Genomic DNA, 14072 nt, shown 5'->3' on the forward strand with positions numbered 1-14072 from the left:
GAGTTGTTCACATTAAACTACTCTCATTCTCCCTGCATCTTGGGTATTTGGTTCACTGGGTATTGGGCATTTGTTACCCCACTGGGGTTCTCCTTGTCCAGATAAGCGATGTACAGAGGGCAAAGGCACAGGATGAGTGTGTGTGTGTGTGTGTGCAGATAGCTTAATACAGAACAGCTGTACCAACCCACATGTGGTTTAATCTCATGCTATTTTCACCACACTTCTTGGTCATATCTTGTTTTGTCCTGTGTTTTTAATTGCAGGGTAAACTTGATGCACTGTGGGCATTGGTTCGACGAGGCTATGATCAAGTCTCTCTTATGAGGCCACAGCCAGGGGATAAGGTAAGGCATCTCAAATGCACTGGAAGGTCACTCCTGTTAGCAGCAGCAGTGCTCTTCCCTCCCAATCAGCCCATCTTTGTCTTCTTGTAAGCTTGTCTCTTTTCACATTGCCCTAAAGCTAAAAGCTAAAAATTCATAATGTTTCTTGGATTTAATAATGGAGTTCAATGATTATTGAGAGAAATTGTGAACTGTACAGATGATGAAAAAAACAAATCATAGCAAGGTTAATGGAGAACAAAGTTGGTGTTAAATTCTGTACAGACACCTTCCTCAGTCATCTCCCATAGAGTAGGCAGAGAGTATCTCCTTGCCTTGATGAAGTCTATTGGCCAAAAGTAGGTCAGGAGTAGAGTCCTCCTGGGAGGAAGCAGGGAGTCTGTGCTTTTCAGAGCCACAAAGATGTCTGTGTACTGTCCCTGTGTCACTGGCAATAGCTTAGTTCAGAGCTCTCACAGTTTCCCCATGTGAGCCTGGCACTGTTATGGTTGTCTCTGTTTTGTTATTCTAAGGGGACAACTCCCTAAGAATTGAGTGCTGCTGCTCTGAGCTGTTTCACCATCAAGGTTTTGCTTTCTGCAGTGATGCTTTGAAACATGAGGATTAAGCAGACACAAGAGCATCTTTCCCTCCCCTGTGGGCAGAGTCCATACATTTCATCACCTTGGCTCTCAGGTGAAGGGATTACAGAGTTACAGCAATAGGGACTATAAAGTGCTTTTTTGGGGGTAGGACTGCTGCAGAGGCCCAGGCTTGTTTACCTGGGTAACTTTCACACCTAATGACAGACTTTAAAAGTAGCTTTAATTTGCATCAACTAGGGCAGTAAGTTGCATGTTTCTTGCTTTTGGCAAAATACTGTTATGTCATTTGTCTAGTTATTAACAAAACATGCTGCTTCAGCTTCAGTATTTAAAGTTTAATCTCTTCCATTTTTCTTCTGGCACATAAGGAAACTAAGAGAACAAACCCAGCTACTTATACTACTTTGTAAAATGGTCTTAAATGTTTCACTAAGCTGCATTTTCAAGGCAGCTGTGCTTGAGACACTTTATTTACTTTTTAAGCACGATCTAGAGCTTCTGAATAGGCTCTTTAGGTCCAGCTGTATTTTGATAGCACTAACATTGTATAATATGAATCTATCCTCTGCCTTTCACTCCCTTGGCTGGGACATTTCTATCAGTGCAGAGCACAACAGAGCCTCTGTTAGCCAGCGTGGTCAAGAAGCATGCAGGGGGCTGGCTCAGAACAGGGATCCTCAGTTCCTTGCCTTCCAGCTCTGCTGTGGGGAGAACAAGGGGCTGAAAAGAGGCAATGTAAAACAGCAAGCTGAAGGATTATTGTATCAGGGATAACATAAGAAAAATCAAATGTACATCTGGGAAATAGGGTGGAAACAATCCTATTGAGCCAGATCCAGTGGAATCATAGAATCATCCCTGTTCCCTGGCCTGTGAAATTAACTAAGGCTGAAGAATATTGAAAGTGAAACAAGAAAATAACTAGACAGCCTTCTGCTGTTTCAAAAAGAAAAAAGGACATCACAGGCCTTTATCTCATGGAGAATACTAGCACAGAAAGGAGCAAGTTTATTATTTATTCTTTGAGTAACTTCTCTAGTAGCAGTCTCTCAGTGGATAATTGACTCCTTGTAAGTTAGGTTTTTGGTGGGGGGGATATGTATAAATACACCTGAATGCACCCAACAGTAAATGTGAGTATACACACTTGTCTTTGTGGCTGAAGAACTGGGAGATCAGATCAGTGCTGGGAGTGAGCAGCAGCACAGAGAGCTTGGAGCTCTGGCTGTGCAGAGCTGCAGAAGCCCAGCAGCCCCAGGAGTGAGGCCACAGCTCTGCTCACCTCAGCCCAGGTGGGACAAGGTCACTCCTTGTCCAGCTGTGCTGGCAGCAGTCACAGGCTTTAGCTTGGGCTTGGGCAGACATAAGTGTTCAGCCTGGCATGCCTCGGTGTTCTTCCAGACTGTGCCATCCAGAGGCCAGTGACTGTGTGGTGAACTTGGGGTGAGAGGTTGCTTTGGTTCATGTGGTTTTCAGGGACTGGGGTGAGGGAGCAGGGGAAAGAGTTCTTGGTGTCTAAATGTACCTTTTTTTTTATTTGAAGGTCGTTTCATAGCTGTCTTGGCTGTTCAGGAAAACTTAGAGCTTAGAAAGTAAAAGGAACACAATTTCACTCTGCTTTGGGAGTGACATTCATAACTTGGAAAATTCCTAAATCTGAAGTTCACAGAATCAAACAAGTTCTTTCCTTTATATTTTCAGGGATTACCAGAGATATAGGTTGTTTCCCACTGGAACAAGATTCACTGAAGTTACATTTTCCAAATTTCTGTTTCACAGTTTACCTTCATTCTAAAAAAGTTTCCATTTTCCATTTTTACTGCTTTGGTTGGGCATATGTTCCTTTCTGCAGCCATTGGATGAAATTATAGCAAACCACTTTTTTTCTGTGTAATAAAATACTCATTATGGAGAATAGAACATCTACAGGACAGGGAGAGAAATATTTTTCACAAGGCTTTTGGGATAGGAGGAAGATGAAAAAGGATTTTTTTAAAATATTTTTTAAATTTATTTTTTTACTTTAAAACAATCTTTAGAGACTCTTTTGAAAAATTTAATTTTTTCATCATTTGAAAATGAATACTGTGATTTAGGAGCTTTTGTCTCCCTCAAAAATCTGAAAAATACTTATAGAAAAGCCTTGTGATTGGTGAATATACCAAAAACAACAAAACAATGTGTTTGGCTTTGTCACAGAGAAGCAAAAGTCTGTTACACTTTTTGACAGCTGTTCAGCATCTTCCCCCCAATACAGGCTTCTTCTCTTTGGGTCTGCAAACCATACAGCAAAGGCAGTATTGCTATCCTGGATTTTTAAACCATGACTTGTTACCCATTCCCGTCATGAAGTGAAGTTAAAAATAGTACTGTTTGTATATTTTTGAGTCTCCATGTGGGGCAGCCCATTCCAGCCTGTATTGAGAACCTTGCAGTAGAAATACAGACTGAAGCATGTGTGCAGTAATACAGGACTGGCTGCTGCAAGGGGTTTCTGTTGTCCTTTCCTCTGAGTGAGCAAGTCTGCTGTCCATCCATCTGGTTTTCTGCCTTCATCATGGTCCTGTTGCCATTCCCCATCCTGCTCTTTTCCCTGTCTGTGCCCTGCTTGGACTTCTGCCCTAGACAGTGCCTTCCATTTCCTTCTGTGGTTTCTTCCTCATTTTCTCTCTCAGTTGTTTCCATACCCTTCCCTTGATGAGACAGACTGGTTCCCTGCAGTCCTGTCTTTGGGAGCAATGGGCTGATCCCCTGTCCCTCTCATCTTGCAGGACCTGAGCTGCTGGTAGCATCCTGCTCTGGGCTATAGCCTTGCTGTAGAGCTGGCTGAGGCTCTGAGAGTTCCCCTGTCCTGGCTCATGCCTTCCGTGAAATCAAGAAAAGGATTTCAGGATGGATGATTCATCAGTGTTAGGCAGGATTATATTAATAGGACTGTATTAATCCTTGTGAAAATCAGAGGAGCTTTTTGGAACTGCCTATTTAAAGAAAACCAGCCAAGCACAATCTCTGGTGCTCAGTCTCCTGTGTGCCCACAGTGTTTTGCTTGGCTCCACAAGACAGCTCCTCCTCTTGGTCTCCTTTCAAAATCATATCATAGCACTACCACTGAAATTTATTAGTTTGGCAAGTACCTCAGTAAAAGGTCACAGATGCTGCTCACTTGACTTCCTCAGGTCACCTCTAGCAGGAATTTCTGTTGCACCAGGATGGGACAACAAGGGATAAACACACTTAGCTCTACCCCATCATTAGCAGCTAGGCTGTTATTTGTGGCATGGAGTTTTGCTGAGCTCTCAGACAGCATCAGCAGAGCAGTGGAGTGGTGAAAAAGGGCTAGTGGCTCTGTGGAGGATTGCTGGGCTTTCTGCCTTGCAGGCATATACAAAGGTGAGGCCTTCACAGGCCTTTGTGCTGCTGCTGCAGTGATGGATCCCTTAGAGCTAGGCTGCTATTCTTCCCTTCCTTCCTCAGAAATCTATGTCTTCGAGGACCAGCAGTCACTCTTTTGGTCCAAGAAAGGGATTGACAGCTCTGAGGTGGGAACACTGCTCATCCAGCCACAGGGAGTGTGTCAGTGTCCATATGGCCTGATGGGCTATGTGTTGCTCAAGATACTCAGAATTCCTTGAAAACTTTCCTGTCACTGTATTGGTGTCATTCTGAGCTTGCAGCAGCTGCTTTAGAGGCTGGGGTTTGCGAAATACTAGTGTTTGGCTATCTTGAAATGTTTGATACAAACCACAGTAGCAGGTAGGGCAGGTTGTCAATAGACTCTGCAAAGGTAAGTTTTGAGCTCTTCCCCTTGGCCTCACAGCTCAAAAGTGAGCTGTTGCTCGTGGCAGCAGGTAAACATTGAAAGCCCAAGTACAGGCAGAGAGGAAGGGGAGGTGCTTTCAAATGGTCTGTTAGTTGCTGCTTTCAGCAAATCCATTCCATTTTGCCTCTCAGCACGTACTGATTGATGCAGGAAATTCTTAGAGGCTCGGTTTACCAAAATCCCTGACTAAAAACCCAACATTTTTCGCCTCAGGAAGAATTTATCATTTACTTTAAAGACTTAAAAAGTGGTCTCATTATTGTCACTGAAAATTTTGTAGCTGCAACAGAGAGGGAGAGTGTAGACTGGATTTTGCTGTCACCATCCCCTTGTATACCCATGGGATTTTGCTTAGAAAAAAGCAATGCCTTAGTAGTACTACCCTGTGGTTTGTACACAAAAAGCCCTTTCCTGGGGAAGGGGACTAGAAGAAGGCTGTCGTACAAAAATCTGAAAGCTTTTTGCCTTTTTCTGTTCCATAAAACTGAGATTAAAAGGCTGTTGTGCAGCCAAAAATGTCACAAACTATGAGCTACTGGTCGTTTTAGAGGCCAGAACTTCTGGATCCTTTCAAGTTCTCACCCTTGAGTTACGGTGTGACTTTAAACAAGGCATAGCAGCTGGAATTTTAAACAGCAGCCTTTGAAATGAGAAGTGTTTGGGTTTCTTGTTCTGTGCATCCCTTTGAGTGATCACTCTTAGTCTGATAGGTTTGTTGAAGCTCAGGAGGTCTATTACCCCCAAATTTTAAGTGATTTCTTGTAATGCTGACTATAACATCTATGTGCCTTAGTTTTCCTAACAACAAAATAATCACGAGAACCCAGTATTACCTGCCTTACAGCCGTGAGGTTTAGTGTTCTGCCAGGCACTTGAGACTCCTGAGATGAATCACGGGACACCAAGCTTATGGATTATTAATGACTAGTAATTACTCTCTAGCTGCTCCTTACAGGTGGTCAGCAGCTTGAATGCAGCCCACAGTGATGGCAGCAGCCGCCTGTCACGCCACGTTGACTGCCCACGTACTGCTGCTATTTGGAGCTCATTCTAATTACTTCTCTTCAAGACCAAGTAATGGCTTTTAATAGGCTTCCCTGCCTCTTGCTTGGAGATGTGTTGTAATTGCCCATGAAACAGCTGGCAGGGCTACAGGGGGTGCTGGAAAAGCAGCACTGAGCTGCTCCAGACTGGTTATCAGGGCTGCTGCCTGGTCCTGGGGCTTTTCTCCCTTTGCTTAACCTTTCTGGAGCCAATCACCTTCATAAGCTGCTGAAAAATTAAAGAGATGAGGGCATTGCCTGCCATAGTAGGTGATCTCACTTTGTCACTTTCAATGAATATGTGACACGTGTAGCTCCCATTTTGCTACTTTATCTTTTCTTTTTTTAAAGGACACCAGTATCTCTAAGGTTCATGCCTGCTTTAGGGGAGATGGCATGGGGGGGAAAAGCTCTCTCTCTCTGGTGTGGGACCAATGTCCTAATGCACAGTTCCCAGGATGAGTTGAGCACTGCAGCTGGAAACATATAATCAGTGACTAATGAATTTCCTGTCCTGCAAGAAGCCCACACACTGCATTGCCTCTCACTTGTGCCAGGATGGTGTTATTTCTGTTAGGGAAGAGGAATTCACAAGTAGACTTTGGGGACGGATGCTGCCTGGCTTCACACAGGTCAAACCAGTAGCTTGTCCATGTCTTTGGGAGCCAGAAGCATGCTCAGGAACAAGAGGCTCTTCTGAAGGATGAGTGCAAATCCCAGGGCTGCTGTTACTTGGCACAAATCAGGATGAAGAAGGATTGGCCTTGTGGTTAAGATACTGGCTGGCTGTGGCTTACATAAGTTACTTCATTTCTGTTGTACTGCATTTCCACAGTGAATAAGGGAGATGAAGAGTAAATTCAAGGAGGTTGAGACCATGTTCCTAACAGCACTTTGAGCACTCAATAGACAGCTTTTAGGTAGAGAGGGTACTCTCTGCTTGTTTTAAAACATATGTACTGCTTTGATATTTCTCTGATATTTATGATAAAGGAACAGCTTCATCAGGTCTGATTCTCAGGGGTTTTTATAGGGAATGTGTCTTTGGGATGAAGCCTGGTGACTTAATCCCTTGTCAGCTGCAACTCTGACATGTCTGCACTGGGGAAATAGACTCTCGAGTGTTATCAGAGTTTCCCAGGCATCACTTCCCTGATGCCCCACCATAGAGCGTGTCTAAGCTCTGTAGGCCTGACTTGGAGCCCTGTGACTGTCTTGGGCCTTAGCAGTGCTTTTCAGGAGGAAAAATGCACAAATACACATGTGGTTGCTTACTAGGACTGCATGTATAAATCCACAATTTACCCATGGACAGGTATGGTGTAGCCAATATGTTTGTTTCTCAGCAGCACCCATGGATCAGTGCTGAACCTCAACTGACCTTGTTTCTGCTGGGTTGCTGGGAGCTGTGCATCCCTCATTGTGTTTGAGTTGGGTAACACTCCAGAAATTAACCTACCCAGCCTTCCTTAGCTCTCTACTTACATTACACACTTCCAGTAATTATGCAGAATGTGTAATGCTGTAACCTTCCTCTGAAGGTGTTTGAGGTCCAGAAATAAAAAATACTGTGTAAGATGATGTATTCATGTTAAAGGTATTGTGCAGAGTGATAACTAAAAATCAAAAGGTATTGCATTATTACTTTCCAGAGAGAAACTGTAGTTCCAGATGTCTCTGTTCTTGTAGAAACTATTGTGATTCATGTTGTCGTACTAGAAAAAAACCCAAATCACAGTCTCCCACTATACAAATAACACAAAGACACTAGACAACCAGAAGAGCTTAGATTGATGTATGTTAGGTCTTAAGATCAACCTAATCTTGCTTTGGACATTCCAGTTTTATATGCCAGTTTTAGTTTTAGATAGGAACTCTTCCTGCAACAACAGGACTGCAAACACTTTGTGCTTTCTGCAGCAACCCTGGGGTTGGTTGTTTTGGTTAGTTTTTTGGTGAGTGACTAAATCCCTACTTTCCCCCTCCTTCACAGGTTTCTTCTAGGGAATTTAATTGCCCAAGCAGACACCTCAGTCTCCATTGTGCTATTAAGGAGTGGAATGTACAGAAACTTTGATGTGAGGCCTACCAAGAGCAGTGTTCCTTCTTGCAATGCTGGTGGCCAGGAACCCTGAGTTGAGCAAACCTTTGAAAAATGAGAGGAGGTGTACTTGGGGTTTTTTCTACTGCTGGGGGCAGGCCACTGACTCTGCTAAGGTGAGACCAGGGTGTGTAATAGAGTTCATAGGAGAGAGGTGGCAATGGGGTGCTCATGGAAAAGAATAACTTCCAAATACAGAGATGGTACTTGATAGCCTGGTCAAGCTGCATAGGGGAAGCATGGCAGGGATATATTTGCATAGTGTTAGATCTCCAGCATACCTGAAATGGGACAGAGAGTTCCATGTCAGGACTTTGGTCCTTGAGTTGCATTTTTAGGGTGTTTGTTCTTATACAGAATAAGGTGGTTGTGTCCCAGGACTATCTGCCATTCAGCTTAACATAGAAGCTTTTGGGGAGGAGAGGTTTTCTGTGCTTTATCAACATGCCAGTACTGATAATGAACTGTATGAGTCCCATCCCAGGAGAAGAAAATCCATGTGAGATAAGCACAGGAGAAACTGAGAAGTGTTGGTTTACCATCTACTTGTTCTAGGTAGCAGCAGAGCCATTTAAGGGGCACTTACACAGAGAAGCATTGGGGATAATTGTGTGTTTCCAGACTCTGCACAAAGAGGCAGCCTGTCTGTGTGCTGGGCCAGGATCTTACATTTTTGGCTGAGGCAAGGAAAAACAATAACTATTTCCACCAGAAATCTCTGAGTCTCCCTCATTACCCTGTACCCTAGTCAGGTGAAAACCATTGTGTTATTCCCCTATGCACACAAAAATCCCAGCTTGCTCCTGAGAGACAGTCAAATAATTCACCCAGGAAAGCATGATGACACTTAATTACAGTTTGAGCAAGACCAGTTATGGTCCTTTGTGGCCTAATTTGCTGCTCCCAGCAAGCCACCAATACCTCAAGGCTGAGGCTGTTGCACCCAACAAATGTTTGTTGCTTTTGTTGCTATGCTCCAAAGCCCTCCCCATTGTAGGAGATGGACAAATGCAATGTCCTCTTCCCTGAAAACACCAAAGGAAAGAGGAAAATCTTTTGCAAACCAACCACTGCTGGCTTTTTCTTGAACCACATTCTAGTCTGGTCAGCATTCAAGTGTGGAAATGTGTGGTGCTGTGGTTAAAACAAGGGATGTGAGTCACGAGTCCTGAACTTGTAAATACCATTTTTTTTCTCCCTGCATAACCTTGAGTAGATGACCTGACAGTGGCTCTCCTTGCTTCCTCCACTCTGGGACCCTCATCAATAAAAGCTGTCAGAAAAGAGGAAGTCAATAAATCACATGTTGTGAGTGCAGGTTTAGGTTAAGGTATTTTTCTGAGGTTTGGGTGGGATTTGGTCTGGCATGACAGCCCTTTAAGATTGGTACTGAATATAAAGTGTACCTGATAGATTTTAACTTTGGTTATGCCCAGTGTTACTCTGTTCTGCTCCCTTTGTCACCTCAGCTTTTTTAGGGCCCAGAATCAACAAGCTTTTTTGTGGATCTGCACTGTGCATTACTTCAGCCACAGCCTCGGCAAAGTCCAAGACATGTGATGTTTTGTGCATTCCTGCAAGATATCTTGTGACTCTGACCATTCTTTCAGGAGTGTCTGTAGCCCGTTGCTGCATTTCCTTGCTGAGGCAGGGCTGGAAGCAGCATGCAGTTCCCTGCTGAATGGAGTGGGATGCATTTTATTTGAATAGTCCTGTCTTCAGTACTGGGGTGGGTTCTCCATGTCTCTTTCCTTGTGTGCCTAAGGTGAAAAAGTGTTATCAGGCATGAGAGAGCTGGCTGGTAGGGATATGTTCAGCACAAAGTTTACTTTGCTGAAGTGTACTGGTCCTAGCTTAAAAGTCTGATTTCCCTGGCTGAGCTATTCCTCCCTCAGATTCCTCATTATTGTCCATTTTCTCCAGTGGTAACTTGGAAGCAGCCCCCTTCTCTTCAGTGTATTCCTGCACTGGTCTGCAACCTGACTGAACAGACAGCTCCCAGAAGAGCCATCCCTTGTTTCAAGCAGCACTGTACACAGCTGGGACTGTGAACTGGGGAATAGTGTCTGCAGATGTGTCTGGGGAAACTATCAGCACTTGATTGTATTCAACTCTCAGTATTCTGATAAAAGAAGCTACAGTAGCCTGGGATACTGCAGCTATTAATCTCACTGGAATACAGATCCTGTTTTAATTCCCTAGTAGGATTGAACACAGTTTTCTGTATTACTGTCTTTATTTTGGTCAAAAACTGTTCCTTTAGATGGCCTGTAAATGTTTTTTTTCATGTTAGTAGAATTAGCTGAAGTGGGAAAATATCTCCAAAAAGCCTCAATATTTTCAAATTTTGTTTTGAAACACCTTTTCTGTCTGAAACTCAAAGATGGTTTGAAATGAACAACACATGTTTCAAGCCTAAATTAAACTTGTTTTGACATACTTGTTTTACCTGAAAAATGAAGACTTTTGGTTGCTGTTGACTTTTCCTTTGGCCAGCAAGTGAACCGAAAGATGACTTTTATTGCTGCTGTTACGTGCAGTGCATGCCATGGGTCTGTTTGTGAGTTTGCCCTGGCAACCTCCCTCCCCTGGTCCCTGGGGGATCCCTGGATGGGATTATCACACATTTAGTGTCAAAAGAAAAGCTCCTGTGCTCTCTCATCCCTTCCCCACCCCATATATCCTAATTTCTCAGCTATTTGGCCCCCATAGCCAGGGTGTCTGAGGACATACTTGACTGGCAAAGGATTTCTTCTCCCAGCTCATTTACAAAACAAGGCTGGTCCCTCTTTGCCTCTATGAGAGGGGCTCAGGCATCTTGTCTGAGCTTTCTGGGCAGCGACATTGGCCATGCCCCAGCCAAGACAACAGATTTTATGCTGAATGTGTCAGCAGCCCGAGGCATTGCTCAGCCGTGTGTCACTGTCACCATGTGCTCAGCTCCTGCTCCATGGGAGGATCTCATTGTTTGGGACTTGGGAGTTAGAGTTTGTGAGGCAGATTAACTTCCTATGCTGTGTCTCCATGGTGCTGCACCAGTGAGCCAGGGTGTGTGGGTGGTTCAGTTTGGTTGCTAAAAAGAGAAGAAGCAAAGAGTTACTTATAAGAGGGTTTTTGTGGACTTCGTGAAGGATTCACATGTGTCTCAGCTGCTTTGAAATATCGCTGCCCTTCCCGTGTCAGGATATGTGTGTCCTGTTTAAAGCTGGGTTACCTCCCACATCTTAAAGCTCAGTCTAATTCCTTTTGCAATGAGAAGCAGGCTGAGTGAGCCCAGTAAGTTACACCTCTTGGTAGCACCACCTTGCTCATGCTGTGCTGTAAACAGAGTTTTCTGCTATTGCTTGGATCATCCTTGTGCATTTGCATTATCATTTTGTAATTTTCTATTTGAATTTATCTGATGTGCCTAAGGGCATTACAGGGTCCTCAGTGTTACAATGAGTGATTCACAGCCAGAGTGCAGTGGTTTCCTTCTCCTCCAATAATTCCATCATAGAAGGGAGGGAGCAAAAGTGATAGGAGTTTACTTATACAGAGGCCAGATAACACAGGGAGAAGAATGGGCTGAATTTTCCTTTTTGCAATCAACACAAAAGGAAATATTACATTCTCATTGTTGGACACTGCCACTTTACCGGACCTTATTTTTAAAATCCTCCTCTCTTCAGTCAACCCTATTTTCTCTTATCTTTTCATAGTTTTGGACTACCATCATTATAGATGTCATTGCTGAGCTGCCAAATAGATTCCCAGAAGACTTTTATGTACAAGAGAGGATTTATTAACTGGAAGATATGTATCAGAGTCAGGTTATCATGCAAACAAACATTTTAACTTGATGATATTTTTTATATGAGTCCTAATAACTTAAAATGGCTATGTATAAAAGCAAATGACAATTTCATAAATTAATTGTTAATGATTAATGAAATAAGCATCATATAATTATTTTTATAATTATAATTTAATTGTTAAATAATATAATTATAAAATAATTATAAATTGCATATTTATTGACCTGAAAGCATGATCAGTCACCAAACTCGTGATATGGGAATCTCTGACACTTCCAATACTTTATTTTCCAACATAAAAACGATATCTGAGTCCCAAACATAGGAACAGGAGTTAGTGATAGGTAACTTCTATGTGCCTGAAAACCAGGCAGCCTTGGGTTTTACGTGACAAACTGTTCCAGCAGCTCACTAATTTCTAGCCTGTATGCTGCAGGGTAATCAGTGCAATTCCCAGGAAACCCATGAAGGTTTTAATGAACCGTGACATGTTGAGCGCACAGTCAGCGTGAAGCAGGGCAGTGTGAGGAAGCTTTTGGCAAAGGCTGATGCACATAGATCCTGGCTCCTGAGGAGCCAGCTGCTAATCCTGACACTTGCCCAGGGAACTCAAATAGTGGGAACTCTGTACCACCTTGCTTCATCTCTTTCACTATAGAAGTGTTGTATCCATAATCTGCCTCTGATAAATAAATTTGCCTAATGAGTTTCCCATACTGGCTGGTTTAGGATATTCTGTGTAGGTGTTTCTGCTAGAATACTCTTGTTCCATATTAGAGAACAGGGTAATCTCTAATTTTGCTGAGATTCAGTTTTTCCACAAGTCACTGATCTTAAAGGTATATGTCCTATTGTTTTCTGGGTGTGTGGATCAAAGCCTTATCTTAACTAAAGTGATTATGACTTTTTGTATATGCTCCCTCTCGTGGTTTTGTATGTAACATAAAAGCCTAGAATCTATTCTCTTGAGATTTAGAACTACATTTTTATGCTGAACTATTGTTAGGTATTTAGGAAGTGAAGCTACATGCTGATGAACCAGGTCCACAGCAAGCTGGCAGACTCATCCTGGTGACTTCCATAAACAAAATTGGAGAGAGAGCTCAAGGAAATTATATTCATTTTGGATTTCAGCATCCTAAATAACACTTTTATTTAAAAATAATAAATAATCTCATACTTCCTTACTGGGAATAACTTTGTGTTTAATTTGGTGGTCTAGTGTTTTGAATGGCCCTGCTCAAATTTTAAAGGAATTATTTTTAGTCCATTCTAAAATGCACGTATCATATTTTTACAATATCAAAACCAAGAAAATTTAGTAAACTAAGTGAAGCCAACTCTTTTTCAGTCAGATACCCACCTCTGCAAATCCACATTGCAGCACTGGAACTCCATACGCAAAACCAAGAGGGAGTGGAAAATTAACCAGAATTTATAACAGGAAGGATGTCTTTTATTTGGTCAACTAATGTAGCTAAAAATAAGAAACAGGCATATTTTTGTGTACACAAAATACAGAGATGAAACTGGATTTGATTTTTGTTAAACACCAATGCATGTATTAAAACGAAGAGAGAAAAGGGACAGCTACTGGCAGATGGCCTGGATTTTTAAAATTCTTTTTGCTGAAGTGATCTTAGTACGATGGGTGAAGAGACTTCCCCATGGCACTCTTTGAATTGCCTGGATTCTTTTAACAATCCTTTCTTTCAGATGAAAACTTGCTGAGTAGTAGCTAAAGATTTTGGGGAAATGAGTGCTGGGGAACGATGTAGTGAGCACTGTGATGAAAGTAGGCCAGCAATGTGATGCAGTGGCTTTCAGGAGGTTCCTCCCTTCCTCCCCCCTTAAACCACACACAAAAACTCATCCTAGGTGGTCGAGGAGACTTTGCCTGGAAGTACAAAGTGCCTGAATTGCACATGTGATTGTTACACTGGGATAAAAGCTGGAGTTGGGACAAGGGCAGATCCCACTGCTTCAGTATTTGTACTTTTTGAAAAGCCAATTTGGCAAGCAGCATAACAAGAGCCTAACAAGTGGATGGACATATGGGGAGGCAAAATAATTGTGCATTAGGAAGACGGTGCAGATGTGAGCTGAAGTAAGGGCGTAACTCCATATGGCACAGTGCTGACCTTCCGTTGGTGCCTGAATGACAGTACGCCGTGTGGGTCGCACCATCTGAGCAAGGCTGTTTTGGGAGCAGGACCCAAACCAGACAGAACTGGATTTACACAGATCAGCTGCCTCCTGGAAAACAATAAAGCAGCTCCCGACAGCTGTTGTGCCTGAGATCATCCTGGTATTCTGCACCTTGCAACTCCAACACCTTCCCTGAAACACTTAGTGTATTCCATGCTTCTGGAAAAATATG

The 14072-nt window shown here is 42.9% G+C and overlaps 1 protein-coding gene across 2 annotated transcripts in view; it reads left to right on the forward strand.

Moving 5' to 3' along the window:
• The window catches only part of ANTXRL (ANTXR like), a 58641-nt gene that overhangs the window by 36534 nt on the left and 8035 nt on the right, over positions 1-14072 (forward strand). Inside the window, exons 17-18 of one of the 2 annotated variants that reach the window (XM_085065347.1) lie at positions 267-347; positions 9819-10179. In XM_085065347.1, coding sequence (XP_084921473.1) covers positions 267-347; positions 9819-9824 — 87 coding nt within the window. In that variant the 3' untranslated portion in view covers positions 9825-10179. Of the gene's footprint in view, positions 1-266; positions 348-9818; positions 10180-14072 lie in introns of those variants that run through there. The other variant, XM_085065346.1, reaches the window with a different exon arrangement.

This window comes from Lichenostomus cassidix, chromosome 6, assembly GCF_008360975.1.
Source record: "Lichenostomus cassidix isolate B80296 chromosome 6, HeHo_3.0, whole genome shotgun sequence".
NCBI classification, from domain to species: domain Eukaryota; kingdom Metazoa; phylum Chordata; class Aves; order Passeriformes; family Meliphagidae; genus Lichenostomus; species Lichenostomus cassidix.